We start from the raw sequence: 16,466 nt of genomic DNA on the forward strand, positions 1-16,466 counted from the left end.
CCACCCTGATTGGCTCAGTGATCATATTGAGCTAGTGCATTGCCAGGGGCTAAGAAATATTACAATAAAAATAATGCATCTTTGCATCCTATAATAGCTACCGTTAGCACATATGTAGTGTAACAGTAAAATGCTCTGTTTTGTAAAGCAATTACCCTTTTCTTACTATCTTTTAAACCCCAGCATAAATATTTGGCCAGTAAGTCATTTACTTCTAGGCATATATCCATATGCTCCAGTCACCAATCTCATTATACGGAGTGGTAATGAGGGGTTCCACTAATCGGACTTTAGCTGTTTAGTGCTTAAACTCTTCAAAAATCAATGAGAACATTTTATTTTTACACCAGTACGCCCCTTTAATTTACTGATATTAGTTATATGCGTGATTGTACCCCTTGCTTTATTAATGTGTGACTGAAACATTATAATACATTGATGTTACATAAATACGTTGAAACTGCTGTACACAGCATAATTGTAAAAAAGCATAGATATTTGTATTCAAATTATGACATAAAAGTAACTGCTTCTACCAAACAGCACATACAAAAAAGATAAATAACACATTTCTATTGAGAGCTCATGATGTACAATCACAAAGGTGTGCAATAAGCTGTGCACAAGTATTATAGATGTTGTAGTTAAAAACTTGTGTGTAGGGTTTGTATAACTAAACTTCCCAGTTTGCATCCCAGTCTTTAATGGGCAGAGGGGATATGGTGAAGCAAGAGTGAGTTTTCAAAATAAACAAGGTGCAGAGGGCTCCTGATAAGTCCATAGTTGCAGTAGATTTTAGGGTTCCACTAGTGTAACAAAAACAAGTCATTACAATTTCCCACAGTATAAACATTCATGTTACCTCTTAATAAATGACAAGACATTTCTATAGTACCCTGTGGATATGAAACCTAAGAATAAGAAGATTGTTCTCTGTCACTTAAGAGGTGATGGTGCTGCTGTATCAGGTTGTTTGTGTCATTTAGTAAGAGTCGTTTGGAGGTGCAAGTCTATTTCCAGTATCATCTCTTATTGGTCGAAGTGGTTGGATATTGTTCTTCTATTGCACAGGAAGTTGTATTGCTCCAGTTGGTTTTGGGCCTTCCAGTCAGGGAGGGAAGGTGGATGTGTCTGTTTTCCAATGCCGTAAAAACATAATTTATGCTTACCTGATAAATTCCTTTCTTCTGTAGTGTGATCAGTCCACGGGTCATCATTACTTGTGGGATATTAACTGCTCCCCTACAGGAAGTGCAAGAGGATTCACCCAGCAGAGTTGCTATATAGCTCCTCCCCTCTACGTCACCTCCAGTCATTCGACCAAGGACCAACGAGAAAGGAGAAGCCAAGGGTGTAGTGGTGACTGGAGTATAATTTAAAAAATATTTACCTGCCTTAAAAAACAGGGCGGGCCGTGGACTGATCACACTACAGAAGAAAGGAATTTATCAGGTAAGCATAAATTATGTTTTCTTCTGTTAAGTGTGATCAGTCCACGGGTCATCATTACTTGTGGGATACCAATACCAAAGCAAAAGTACACGGATGACGGGAGGGATAGGCAGGCTCTTTATACAGAAGGAACCACTGCCTGAAGAACCTTTCTCCCAAAAATAGCCTCCGAGGAAGCAAAAGTGTCAAATTTGTAAAATTTGGAAAAAGTATGAAGCGAAGACCAAGTTGCAGCCTTGCAAATCTGTTCAACAGAGGCCTCATTCTTAAAGGCCCAAGTGGAAGCCACAGCTCTAGTGGAATGAGCTGTAATTCTTTCAGGAGGCTGCTGTCCAGCAGTCTCATAAGCTAAACGAATTATGCTACGAAGCCAAAAAGAGAGAGAGGTAGCAGAAGCTTTTTGACCTCTCCTCTGACCAGAGTAAACGACAAACAGGGAAGACGTTTGTCGAAAATCTTTAGTTGCCTGTAAATAAAATTTAAGGGCACGAACTACATCCAGATTGTGCAAAAGACGTTCCTTCCTCGAAGAAGGATTTGGGCACAAGGATGGAACAACAATCTCCTGATTGATATTCCTGTTAGTGACTACCTTAGGTAAGAACCCAGGCTTAGTACGCAGAACTACCTTATCCGAGTGAAAAATCAAATAAGGAGAATCACAATGTAAGGCTGATAACTCAGAGACTCTTCGAGCCGAGGAAATAGCCATTAAAAATAGAACTTTCCAAGATAACAACTTTATATCAATGGAATGAAGGGGTTCAAACGGAACACCCTGTAAAACGTTAAGAAGAAGGTTTAAACTCCATGGTGGAGCCACAGCTTTAAACACAGGTTTAGTCCTGGCCAAAGCCTGACAAAAAGCCTGAACGTCTGGAACTTCTGACAGACGCTTGTGTAACAGAATGGACAGAGCTGAGATCTGTCCCTTTAAGGAACTAGCGGATAACCCCTTTTCTAAACCTTCTTGTAGAAAAGACAATATCCTAGGAATCCTAACCTTACTCCAAGAGTAACCTTTGGATTCGCACCAATATAGGTATTTACGCCATATTTTATGGTAAATCTTTCTGGTGACAGGCTTCCTAGCCTGTATTAAGGTATCAATAACTGACTCAGAAAAACCACGCTTTGATAAGATCAAGCGTTCAATTTCCAAGCAGTCAGCTTCAGAGAAGTTAGATTTTGATGTTTGAAAGGACCCTGAATCAGAAGGTCCTGTTTCAGAGGTAACGACCAAGGTGGACAGAATGACATGTCCACCAGATCTGTATACCAAGTCCTGCGTGGCCATGCAGGCGCTATTAGAATCACTGATGCTTTCTCCTGTTTGATTCTGGCAATCAATCGAGGAAGCATCGGGAAAGGTGGAAACACATAAGCCATCCTGAAGGTCCATGGTGCTGTCAAGGCATCTATCAGGACCGCTCCCGGATCCCTGGATCTGGACCCGTAGCGCGGAAGCTTGGCGTTCTGTCGAGACGCCATGAGATCTATCTCTGGTTTGCCCCAACGTGGAAGTATTTGGGCAAAGACCTCTGGATGAAGTTCCCACTCCCCCGGATGAAAAGTCTGACGACTTAAGAAATCCGCCTCCCAGTTCTCCACTCCCGGGATGTGGATTGCAGACAGGTGGCAAGAGTGAGACTCTGCCCAGCGAATTATCTTCGATACTTCCATCATTGCTAGGGAGCTTCTTGTCCCTCCCTGATGGTTGATATAAGCTACAGTCGTGATGTTGTCCGACTGGAACCTGATGAACCCCCGAGTTGCTAACTGGGGCCAAGCCAGAAGAGCATTGAGGACTGCTCTCAATTCCAGAATGTTTATTGGAAGAAGACTCTCCTCCTGATTCCATAGTCCCTGAGCCTTCAGAGAATTCCAGACAGCGCCCCAACCTAGTAGGCTGGCGTCTGTTGTTACAATTGACCAGTCTGGCCTGCTGAATGGCATTCCCCTGGACAGATGTGGCCGATAAAGCCACCATAGAAGAGAATTTCTGGTCTCTTGAATGGAATGAAGGACACGGCATGCATTTTGAAGTTTTGTTAACCTGTCCTCTGTCAGGTAAATCTTCATTTCTACAGAATCTATCAGAGTCCCCAGGAAGGGAACTCTTGTGAGTGGAAAGAGAGAACTTTTCTCTTCGTTCACTTTCCATCCATGCGACCTTAGAAATGCCAGTACTATCTCTGTATGAGATTTGGCAGTTTGAAAGCTTGAAGCTTGTATCAGTATGTCGTCTAAGTACGGAGCTACTGAAATTCCTCGCAGTCTTAGTACCGCCAGAAGAGTGCCCAGAACCTTTGTGAAGATTCTTGGAGCCGTAGCCAGTCCGAATGGAAGAGCTACAAACTGGTAATGCCTGTCTAAAAAGGCAAACCTTAGATACCGGTAATGACTTCTGTGAATCGGTATGTGAAGGTAAGCATCCTTTAAATCCACTGTGGTCAAGTACTGACCCTCTTGGATCATGGGCAAAATTGTTCGAATAGTTTCCATCTTGAACGATGGAACTCTTAGGAATTTGTTTAGGATCTTTAAATCCAAGATTGGCCTGAAGGTTCCCTCTTTTTGGGAACTACAAACAGATTTGAGTAAAACCCTTGTCCTTGTTCCAACCGCGGAACTGGATGGATCACTCCCATTAATAAAAGATCTTGTACGCAGCGTAGAAACGCTTCCTTCTTTGTTAGGTTTGTTGACAACCTTGACAGATGAAATCTCCCTCTTGGGGGAGAGGATTTGAAGTCCAGAAGGTATCCCTGAGATATGATCTCTAACGCCCAGGGATCCTGAACATCTCTTGCCCAAGCCTGGGCGAAGAGGGAAAGTCTGCCCCCCACTAGATCCGGTCCCGGATCGGGGGCCCTCAATTCATGCTGTCTTAGGGGCAGCAGCAGGTTTTCTGGCCTGTTTGCCCCTGTTCCAGGACTGGTTAGGTTTCCAGCCTTGTCTGTAGCGAGCAACAGCTCCTTCCTGTTTTGGTGCAGAGGAAGTTGATGCTGCTCCTGCTTTGAAATTACGAAAGGAACGAAAATTGGACTGTCTAGCCTTGGCTTTGGCCTTGTCCTGAGGCAGGGCATGACCTTTACCTCCTGTAATGTCATCAATAATCTCTTTCAAGCCGGGCCCGAATAAGGTCTGCCCTTTGAAAGGAATATTAAGCAATTTAGATTTAGACGTAACATCAGCTGACCAGGATTTTAGCCACAGAGCTCTGCGTGCCTGAATGGCGAATCCTGAATTTTTAGCCGCAAGTTTAGTTAAATGTACTACGGCATCTGAAATAAATGAATTAGCTAACTTAAGGAATTTAAGTTTGTGTGTGATGTCATCTAGTGTGGATGATTGAAGTGTCTCTTCCAGAGACTCAAACCAAAATGCTGCTGCAGCCGTGACAGGCGCAATACATGCAAGAGGTTGCAATATAAACCCTTGTTGAACAAACATTTTCTTAAGGTAACCCTCTAATTTTTTATCCATTGGATCTGAAAAAGCACAGCTATCCTCCACTGGGATAGTGGTACGCTTAGCTAAAGTAGAAACTGCTCCCTCCACCTTAGGGACCATTTGCCATAAGTCCCGTGTGGCGGCGTCTATTGGAAACATTTTTCTGAATATAGGAGGGGGTGAGAAAGGCACACCGGGTCTATCCCACTCCTTAGTAACAATGTCAGTAAGTCTCTTAGGTATAGGAAAAACGTCAGTACTCGTCGGTACCGCAAAATATTTATCCAACCTACACATTTTTTCTGGGATTGCAACTGTGTTACAATCATTCAGAGCCGCTAATACCTCCCCTAGTAACACACGGAGGTTCTCAAGCTTAAATTTAAAATTTGAAATGTCTGAGTCCAGTTTATTTGGATCAGAACCATCACCCACAGAATGAAGCTCTCCGTCTTCACGTTCTGCAAACTGTGACGCAGTATCAGACATGGCCCTTGCATTATCAGCGCACTCTGTTCTCATCCCAGAGTGATCACGTTTACCTCTTAGTTCTGGTAGTTTAGCCAAAACTTCAGTCATAACAGTAGCCATATCTTGTAATGTGATTTGTAATGGCCGCCCAGATGCACTCGGCGCTACAATATCACGCACCTCCTGAGCGGGAGATGCAGGTACTGACACGTGAGGCGAGTTAGTCGGCATAACTCTCCCCTCGTTGTTTGGTGAAATATGTTCAATTTGTACAGATTGACTATTTTTTAAAGTAGCATCAATACATTTAGTACATAAATTTCTATTGGGCTCCACTTTGGCATTAACACATATAGCACAGAGATATTCCTCTGAATCAGACATGTTTAACACACTAGCAAATAAACAGCAACTTGGAAATACTTTTCAAAGTAATTTACAAATAATATGAAAACGAACTGTGCCTTTAAGAAGCACAGAAAATATTATAACAGATAAAATAATTAAGTTATAGCATCAATCTTTGTCAGAATATACAGTTTTAGCAAAGGATTGTTCCCCTCAGCAAATGATAACTAACCCAGGCAGCAGAAAAAAAATACACAAATAAACGTTTTTTATATCACAGTCAATACAATCAGCACAGCTCTGCTGTGAATGATTACTTCCCTCAAAAAAGACTCTTGAGATCCCTGAACTCTGTAGAGATGAACCGGATCATGCAGGAAGAAAATGAACCTCTGACTGAGTTTTTCTGATGCATAGTGAAAGCACCAAAATGGCCCCTCCCCCACACACATAACAGTGAGAGGGATCAGTGAACTGCTCTAATTTAAATCAAAACTATTGCCAAGTGGAAAAAAAGTGCCCAAAACATTTTTTCACCCAGTACCTCAGAGAAAAAAACGTTTTTACATGCCAGCAAAAAAACGTTTTACCTCAATAATTAATTGTCATTTAAAACCTATTGCAAGTCCCTGCAAAATAGGTTAAGTCTATGTATACAGTTTAAAAGCCAGAGAAGTACCATTTCCCAGAAGACTGAAGTGTAAAATATACATACATGACAGCCTGATATCAGCTACATCTACTGCATTCAAGGCTGAGTTTACATTATAACGGTATGGCAGGATTTTCTCATCAATTCCATGTCAGAAAATGATAAACTGCTACATACCTCTTTGCAGATTAATCTGCCTGCTGTCCCCTGATCTGAAGTTTACCTCTCCTCAGATGGCCGAGAAACAGCAATATGATCTTAACTACTCCAGCTAAAATCATAGAAAAACTCAGGTAGATTCTTCTTCAAATTCTACCAGAGAAGGAATAACACACTCCGGTGCTATTATAAAATAACAAACTTTTGATTGAAGATATAAAAACTAAATATATCACCATAGTCCTCTCACACATCCTATCTAGTCGTTGGGTGCAAGAGAATGACTGGAGGTGACGTAGAGGGGAGGAGCTATATAGCAACTCTGCTGGGTGAATCCTCTTGCACTTCCTGTAGGGGAGCAGTTAATATCCCACAAGTAATGATGACCCGTGGACTGATCACACTTAACAGAAGAAATAAGCTGTTTTTCACTGTTAGCTAAAATACGGAACATCCAATGCCGCAAGATAAGCTGTTTCTCACTGTTAGCTAAAATACGGAACATCCAATGCCGTAAGATAAGCTGTTTTTCACTGTTAGCTAAAATACGGAACATCCAATGCCGTAAGATAAGCTGTTTTTCATTGTTAGCTAAAATACGGAACATCCAATGCCGTAAGATAAGCTGTTTTTCACTGTTAGCTAAAATACGGAACAACCAATGCCGTAAGATAAGCTGTTTTTCACTGTTAGCTAAAATACGGAACAACCAATGCCGTAAGATAAGCTGTTTCTCACTGTTGGCTAAAATACGGAACATCCAATGCCGTAAGATAAGCTGTTTTTCACTGTTAGCTAAAATACGGAACATCCAATGCCGTAAGATAAGCTGTTTTTCACTGTTAGCTAAAATACGGAACAACCAATGCCGTAAGATAAGCTGTTTTTCATTGTTAGCTAAAATATGGAACAACCAATGCCGTAAGATAAGCTGTTTCTCACTGTTGGCTAAAATACGGAACAACCAATGCCGTAAGATAAGCTGTTTTTTATTGTTAGCTAAAATACGGAACAACCTACCCTTCAGCTTGCAGTTGAGTCTTGGGGGAAATTTGGTGATAAAAAAACAAACAAGTAAAAATAAAATAACGAGTTAAGTTACTGTGTTCCAGATATGAAACAGGGGTCCCTGTTCCCCATAACCTTTCTAGCATAGGTCCAGCACCTGGGAAGATATGTTTTAATCGCTGGGAGATTCCTATACCACCTCATAAATAGTTTATAACTGATCTGGAGAATACGCATAGACACTGAAGTGTTGGCCATCAAGATAAAAAATGCAATTTAGTCCTGATGAGGGTGTAGGGAATATTTTTATGCCATGAATCTACAGTCAGAGAGTATTGATTTTTTTAATCTGATGAAGTAGTTGGTATAAAAGGGGTGGGATATGTCTGATTGTTGGTATTCTGTAGCATAGTCACTTGAAGGTCAGGTTTCTTGTTATAGAGGGTTTGTTTTTTCGGTTTATGTCGTATTTATGAAAATATCTAAACCAGGGAGTAAAGAAGTTGTTAACACTTCAGTATTTTCTTTCTCCACCACATCTTTTTGCCAGTGAAGAATAACAAGTGACTTTCTTTCTTTAAAGGGACATATGGAGGCCAATTTATCAAAGGTCTTGCGGACCTGATCTGACAGTGCGGATCAGGTCCGCAAGACCTCGCTGAATGCGGAGAGCAATACGCTCTCCGTATTCAGCATTGCACCAGCATGGGCCTCCAGCAGGGAGGTGTCAATCAACCCGATCGTACTCGATCGGGTTGAATTGCAGCGATTCCTGTCCGTCTCATCAGAGCAGGCGGACAGGGTTATGGAGCAGCGGTCTTTAGACTCGCCAGAAACACGGCCCTTCAAGCTCCATTCGGAGCTTGATAAATGGGCCTCATGGTGTAAACATTTTTTTCTTTTAGCATGTCTCCAATAATCTATTTTACATTCTGGAGTGTTTATAAAATGAATGTTCATGATTCAGATAGAGCATGCAATTTGAAACAAGTTTCCAAATGACTTACTATTTCTTATCCTTTGTTATAGAGGAAAGCTAGTTAGGCTGATAGGAGCATGCACCTGTATTTCGCAGTCTATGGCAACAGTGTTTGCAACTAATATATAACCGTACCATAAACATTATTGCAAACATAGCTGCCAGATGGCTATAGACACGTGCACACTCCTGAGCTCACCTAGGATTACTTTTTTTAAGGATAACAAGAGAACTTGGCAAAAATTGACAGTAGAAGTAAATTGGAAAGTTGTTGCAATCTCCATGCATTATCCAATCGACTTTACTGTACCTTTAAATTGTTTATAAATCCCTTTATTTTGTTATTTTATTTTTGCCTATTGAAACTGTCACCTACATAGAAAAGTTCAGTACTGCAGTATTGTCTATATATCATCTATATAAACAGGCAACAGCAGACATCTTCCAGTGGAGAGTGGGGGAGCCCAGACCATTTGTTCTACAGCTGTAATGAATAAAATGAGCTATGTTGCTTGCCTGAGTACATTGTCCTTTAACAACTCTATTTGAACAATTTGTACGTAAAATGTTTATTTTCTCTCTATAGGAAAAAGGCCAGATGCTGTTAATTTCTGGCTGGGCGAGTCAGCAGCAGTGACTTCATGTAAGTACAACTGATCCACTGATATCTAAATTTGTACTGTAACACAGTGACAGCATTTGTATTAGTCAAGTAATGAGCAACTACACTGAATGTATAGGCATTTGCATTAAAGTACATGAAACCAAAATGTTTTCTTTTGTGATTCAGACAGAGCATGCAATTTGTAACAATTCTCAGAAAAAAAAATAATCAGATTTGCTTCATTCTCTTGGTATCTTTTGTTGAAGGAGCAGCAAAGCACTACTGAGAGTTATCTGAACACATTGTGTGAGCCAATGACAAGAGATATATATATGTACCACCACCAATCAGCAGCTAGCTCCCAGTAGTGCATTGCTGCTCTTGAGCCTACCAAGGTATGCTCTTTAGCAAAGGCTACCAAAAGAGCAAAGAAAACTAGTATTCTCTATCTGAACTATGAAAGTTTAGTTTTGAATTTACTGTCCTGTTAATATTTACTCTTACATACCAAACTATACTTGTGCACAAAACTATTACGTACAATGCGTATTTGGGCATCAGAGCCTATTTAACATGTTTTCCTGCATATAGAAGTATTATTAAAGGGGCACTCAAGTCATTTACTTCCATTATCAAATTTCTGGGGGGAAAGCTCCTACTGAGTATGTGCACAAGCTCACAGGGTATACATATATTAGTCTGTGATTGGCTGATGTCTGTCACATGATACAAGGGGCTGGAAAATGGCAGAAATAAAAAATTTCCCAGAAAAAAAAAACATTTTTATTTGAATCTCAGAGTAGGTGTTAAATCATTGTCTTTTTATTATACACTTGTTAATTATGCAATACTACTGCATTTAGTGGTCCTTTAACAATATGACTTTATTTATTGAACAGTACTTCTTTTGTGGTTGTGGCTGTGCCTCATGTTCAGTATTACATTAAAACAAGTGCTGGAGTTATACATTTAAATAGAGACTGTGTGCTTAAAAATATTAATTAATGGGGCGTGTCCGGGCTAAGGTCTAAGATGGCCGCTAAACTGGGAGCTCTGTCACTCATTGTTACCTTCAGCCTGTAATCTGGAGAATAAATAGCCATCCAGCAAAAATTTATATCTCATGACACAGGGGACACTTTGCTGAATGGAACCATATAAAAATCTATGTTCATAATATAACAGGACTTCCCAGACTGGACCGCTAAGTATCTCTGGCGGCCTCTAAGAAGAGAGAGCTCAGGAAACCGGGTAAGCAGAGAATTTCGAAGTCTTCTGCCTAACATCTATAGCATTTCTTTGACCATGGAAGAGTCCCTATGTCTAAAGGCGCAAGCCTTATTTGCTAAATTTAACCGACTCATGGCAATTGCAGAGGCTCAGGGTACAGAAGATAACAATGCAGAGTCTAAGATGGCCGGGAAGATGGATTCCTGCCTGCAGCATGATGGCACGCAACAGAATAAGTGTTGTGTTTTCCCTGCAGTGGATTATATACAGAGTTGGGTGCTTGAGGCAGGGGAGCTACGGGCGGATTCACAATACAGTGTGCGCTCTGTGCTGCCATGTAAATCTGCCTGCTTTGAAGTCAAGTCTCCCTGCATCCCACATAAGCTACAACTAGCTACGGGATCATCTATGGCAGAACCTCAACCTACCGGGCTAGACCCTGAATTAAAAGCAGATCAGGCTGTTTCTTCTCAGTGGGAGCAGCTGCAAACCTACATTATGCAGGAGAAGGAAATGAGAGTTGACAGAGAGCTAATTCTGATGCAGGAAGCCGGCTTTACGATTCCTGAAACGCACGCTACTGGTATAAGAGGGAATTCTCCTAAAAAGACTAGTGGCACTGACCCCTACTTCTTTGAAGATTATCAGGCTTTGGCGGTGCCGGGGAGAGCGCCTGGCTCCCTTGTGCGTGGCCCTATTACAGCTTGGAGTCCGTGGCTGACCGCTCAGTCTATTTTACACCCATTAGTCCCCATAGTCTGAAGAACAGGGGTGGGTTAGCTTAGGGGTTGTATCCTGGGACCGCTGACCATGCTGGCAAGCTAGTCACCTCAAATGTTAATTTTCCCAGCCCAGCTATATCCTGGTAGCTGTGATCGATGTATTAATTGTCTCCATATCTACATAGTCTTGGCATTTGGCTCTGCATTGTTGTGTAGTTCCCCTTTGGAGGAAATAAGCATTTTTCTAAACGTTAGGTATTTATGACGTTACCCTATGTCAGGTTTGTAATGTTACCTTTAATATTTTATGTGTGCATTTTTTTTTTATATTCTTCGCAGTATTTTTAATGCATTTCTAAACTCCTATTTGGAGGGAGCATTGTTAATTGTATATGTTATTTAGAATCAGTTTTGGTTATAGCTCTATGGGAATAGTCCTGCACGGCCCTGTATAGCTATAGCACTGACTCCTTGCTTGTAGGTAAGGGTAGCTACTTGAGCAACACTTAGCTAGAGATTTCATAAGGGGCTGTATAGTTCTTTGCTTATCACGCATAATGCTTGAAACATTAGGTGTTTCTATGCTCTATATAAAGGCCCGAAAGTAGTTTATGCACCTTTTTTATTTTGAAATATTGTTTGCAGGAGGCCCAAGGGGGGCCCTGAGACCAATTTCAGTGCCATATCTTCTACTGAGCTGATGTTATATACTATATGAAGAAGTCCAAAAGCGGCTACAACCTACTGGGGATATGTATAAATATTACAATCAATAGATAAAATTATGATATTAACGGCTCTATAGTCACATAGTTTAATGGTGAACCAAATGTTTTCTACACATCTTAATAAGATTTTTTCTTTATAGAATATTGTGGGTACAAAAGTGACCCTATATCTCTCTTCCCTTAAAATACCCTTTTTAACAATAGGTGAAATACTAGGGGTCTACGAGAGGCTCCTGTATGGTATCTAGGAACAATATCCTATCCGGTTCTAATAATAGTTGATGGGGATATAGGTATTCACATATATATATATATATAATCATAGGAATATATCATATTCAACGGTTTGACTATACTGTTAAAGGTCCAAAAGTGGCCTGTATAATTTATACTTATGTTTATATAGAAATGTATGAGTGTGTGGGGTCCCAGAGGGGCCCAGCTGATAAATACCCCAACATTTACCCCATATGTATTTTCAAAGTTTGTGGTCCAAGAGTGGCCACAAATTTCCAGCTGGGGTATGTTTCATATTTATTTTTGCATATTTTAGGGAGTTGTGTGGTATAGCGTACAATACTTATGTTACTGTCTGGAATTCACACGTTGGTTAGCAAATTACAATTGTTTCTATATTAAGTATATGGCTCATGAGTGGCCTATCAATTTCTCTTTACATACAAACAAAAAAATATAAGGTTCTACCCCCAGATGGGATCCAAAAGTGGTCCCCAATTTATCATTTGCTTCCTATAGGCCTTAAGTGTTGAAAGCGTCCAAAAGTGGCCCTCATTATCAGCTAGGAGTTTTTTTATGTTGTACTAACAGACGTGAATATCATTAATCAATGTGGTTCATTTGTACTGTCTACAGTATGATATGGTGCTAAGCATTTCTTATTGTATGTGTGCATCAGTCTCTCACATTGAAATTAATTTGTTCTGTACGGTTTGGAGAACCTTAATAAAAATTATTATTAAAAAAAAATATTAAATAATGAAACCCATGGTGGCTGCATGGGTATTATAGAAGACTTTTGACTTGAGAGACATTCCATTTCCATGCCCACTGTGTCATGTGACAGCCACATGGATACACTGTAAACATTTGCACATGCTCAATAGGAGCTGGTGCATCAGAGAGTCTGCATATAAAAATACTAAGCACACAATGATAATGAAAGTAAATTGGAAAGTTGATTAAAATTGCAGGCTTTATCTAAATCATAAAAGTTTATTTTTGACTCGTGTCTCTTTTTATTTTAAAGTGAATGTCAAGTTTGATGAATCAGTGCCCGGTTCTTAAAAACCCTATTAAAAACAGGGGCGCTTTCATTCATCAAACTTTTACATTTCACTTGTTTTGTTAAAATACTTACCCTTTAATCTTGAAAGCCGCTCCAGCACTTCCCCTGTGCATTGCAAGCCTCTGCATATGTCAAAAATAACGAATCCGGCTTCCTCTAATTGGAGGATTCCATATTCGTCATTGCTGTCGTATGAAGTGACGAGCGGCAGGAGGGGGAATTGCTGGAGCAGCTTTCAAGATTAAAAGGTAAGTATTTTAACAAAACGAGTGAGGGACTGGGACTTCCGTTGGATGCGGAGCTCTCGTTACACGCTGTGAGTGTTTGGCAGTGAAACTGTGAGCCGGATTACCCTCGCTCCACGCTAACAATCCCTTGGCCTGTTCCCACAAAGGCTTTCTGGGTATTTTTTCTGGACTTCATCACCAGAGCGTCGGAAGCCCCTAAGTGCAGATATTTGCCGGCAGCCGTCACCGTATCGGATATGTCGGAGGTACGTTGAGGAGCCGTGGCACAAGAGAGGCTTACCCTATAAGGACCTGACAGTACATCTGAGGCTGCCCGGCTCAGCTGGGACTGGAGGTGATGTCACTAACTTCCTGGTCTTGAATATCCTGAAGGTGATCTTTGCCGCTAGTAGGTCGGGGCGACTTGAGCACGGAGGGATCCAGGTTTGTCACTCCCACCTCACGGTGTTCACCTGAAAAAGGAATTCCTGCAGGATATCTACCTGAAAAATTGTCTCTTTGTCTTGCTTTACTGGATCAAGTTCATTGTGTGTTGCAGCCTGGAAAAGGAAACACCCAGCATAGTGAGATACGGTATCTAACTTTTTCACTTTGATATTTGTTACTGCTGGGAGACTGGTATCTCTTGCAGTACGGTTGCCAAAGCCCTATCTTGTGGAAATCCCACTTCAACACTTGGGGTGTTTTTTTTTTTTTTTTTTAGTACTTCTAATAGTATAAACTACTAAATCAATATAAAAGTTGCCCTTTAAATGACATTTGAATGTTTATGTTGGGATAAATTAGGTCTTATGTCTGTATGGCCAATAGCTAAACAGTGAGAAGTCTTAAAGATACTGTTGATCATAACTCCATATATGAATTCATAACGGATGAACAGCACAGAAGAGTTTCAAGGAATATCCTGAAGTTAATGTGAAATCCTTGGTAAAAAGCACCAACTGATTTCAGTGTGTTAACTGTTTATTACTCCTTCTGCCCAAAAACAGGGACTCTTGTTTTCCATGAAATAACCTGGATCTGATGGGACATTTTATGTATATAAGTATCTGTTTGAAATACTCAAGTCTGTCTCTTTAAACTGCATAAGCTAACAGAAGGGAGTAGAGAGTTCAGCTGCTGGCCAGTTATTTATACTGCGATATATTCGTCTCATAGATAAACATTATTTAATTATGTCACTTTTTTGGGGATATTTGATTTAGAAGTTGTATCAGATTTTCTCAGTTGCATTCTTAGATGGGTTATATCTAGGTCTTAAACTGAAATAATTTTGTTGTTGCTATGCTATCTCTTCCTTTACAGGGTTAAATTCTATGTTGGCGAATGCAGTGTTTTACTTTGTATGAAATAATATAAATCGTATCTTAAGGGAGGATATCTAGCAGAACCATCAGGCCATTTAAAAACCTTTGATTAATGTATATGTTGAATCAGCAAAGAGTTATGAAGAGTATGATTCTAAGTAGGTTCCATTACAGCTTTCTTTAATCAAATTGTTTGCTTTTAAATAAGGGTAAAAAGTAAAAGAGGCAGGGATTTAGGTGACGAAGAGAAGATAATCGCTTATAGGTGATCCCGGATATTGAGATTTAATATAGAAGTATAATTACAGGCTTATATATGTTATTATAACTCACAAAGTTTTTTTCTATTTCTACACATTACACTTTTGTAATTCCCTTAGGGGATCTTATAGGAATATAACGAGTGAAATGTAAAGTTTGATGAATGAAAGTGCCCCTGTTTTTAATAGGATTTTTAATAACCAGGCACTGATTCATCTACTGATGTATACCCTAATGGCCACTAAGCTTTGAATCGCTAGGAATTGGAAGAAGCAGGCAACTCAATGCATTATTGATGTGTTTAAACATCTTTATGCAATGGAAGAATATGTACAGTATGATATCGATTACAAATGGATTTATATTATGCCATTTGGAAACAACACTAGAACATGTTAATGATGGTGAGAGTATATTTTTGATGTACTTGACATTTAACCGTCTATTGCATCTGTGTTCATGCTTATAATTATGTTGCACTTTTTTTAAATTTCAATAAAAATTGTACTAAAAAAAATACACAGATGCTTGTACTGTAAGTGGAGCTGTAACATAAACATGGAAGTCAAAGTTAAAGTTTCCTAATTCAGAAAGGAATACAATTTAAAAAAAAGCTTCTTTGCAAGAGAGCATACTCAGGTAGGTTTACAGCACATGCATCTGTCTTTAGTATTGTATGTATTATATAATTACAAATATTGTTGTAAACCCTGCTACCATGTAGTGCTATGTGCACTTTGCTGAGGATACCTGAATATGCTGTTATTGAAAGATGCTTAGTAAGACGTAAGTTTGCTAACGGAAATAAATTGGATAGTTTTTTTTCAATTGTACCCTCTATCTCAATGATAAAAGTTCAATTTTGACTTCCATGTCCCTTTAATGATCATTTAGAGATTGAGCAGATATATTACGATAAAGACTTGTCTGTAATTTATAATTCCTCTCTCCCCTTCTTTCCTTGCAGTACATAAAGATCATTATGAGAATCTGTACTGTGTGGTTTCGGGAGAGAAACATTTTATTTTGCACCCACCAAGTGATCGGCCTTTTATTCCATATGGTAATACAAGCTCTTCTATTGTATTCATTTACATTCCCCACTCACACACCGTATATGTGTAATGATCACACACTAGCAACACTGTAATATCATGGAAATAGCCCATATTTATGAATGAGATAGAATTACCTAATATGTGACATCTAAACCCCATTGCTAAAGTCTTTACAATCCCCTAACCCTGGCATCTGGTATATCTATCGCAAAGTATTTTGTCACTTTTATTAAAGTGTTTTAATGTTGGTTTAAAGTAAACACATGCATACACACACACATTCACACATATATACAAACATACAGTTTATACACGCATACATAAACACGCATACATACACACACAGACATACACACACACAGACATACACACACACAGACATACACACACACAGACATACACACACACAGACATACACACACACAGACATACACACACACAGACATACACACACACAGACATACACACACACAGACA

At 39.7% G+C, this 16,466-nt stretch overlaps 1 protein-coding gene across 1 annotated transcript in view; it reads left to right on the plus strand.

The window, feature by feature from the left end:
• JMJD7 (jumonji domain containing 7) overlaps window positions 1–16,466 on the plus strand; it is a 107,665-nt gene that overhangs the window by 49,788 nt on the left and 41,411 nt on the right. Inside the window, exons 4-5 of the mRNA XM_053697826.1 lie at window positions 9,112–9,168; window positions 15,899–15,994. Coding sequence (XP_053553801.1) covers window positions 9,112–9,168; window positions 15,899–15,994 — 153 coding nt within the window. The remainder of the gene's footprint in view (window positions 1–9,111; window positions 9,169–15,898; window positions 15,995–16,466) is intronic.

Source organism: Bombina bombina, chromosome 1 (genome assembly GCF_027579735.1).
Source record: "Bombina bombina isolate aBomBom1 chromosome 1, aBomBom1.pri, whole genome shotgun sequence".
Lineage (NCBI taxonomy): Eukaryota > Metazoa > Chordata > Amphibia > Anura > Bombinatoridae > Bombina > Bombina bombina.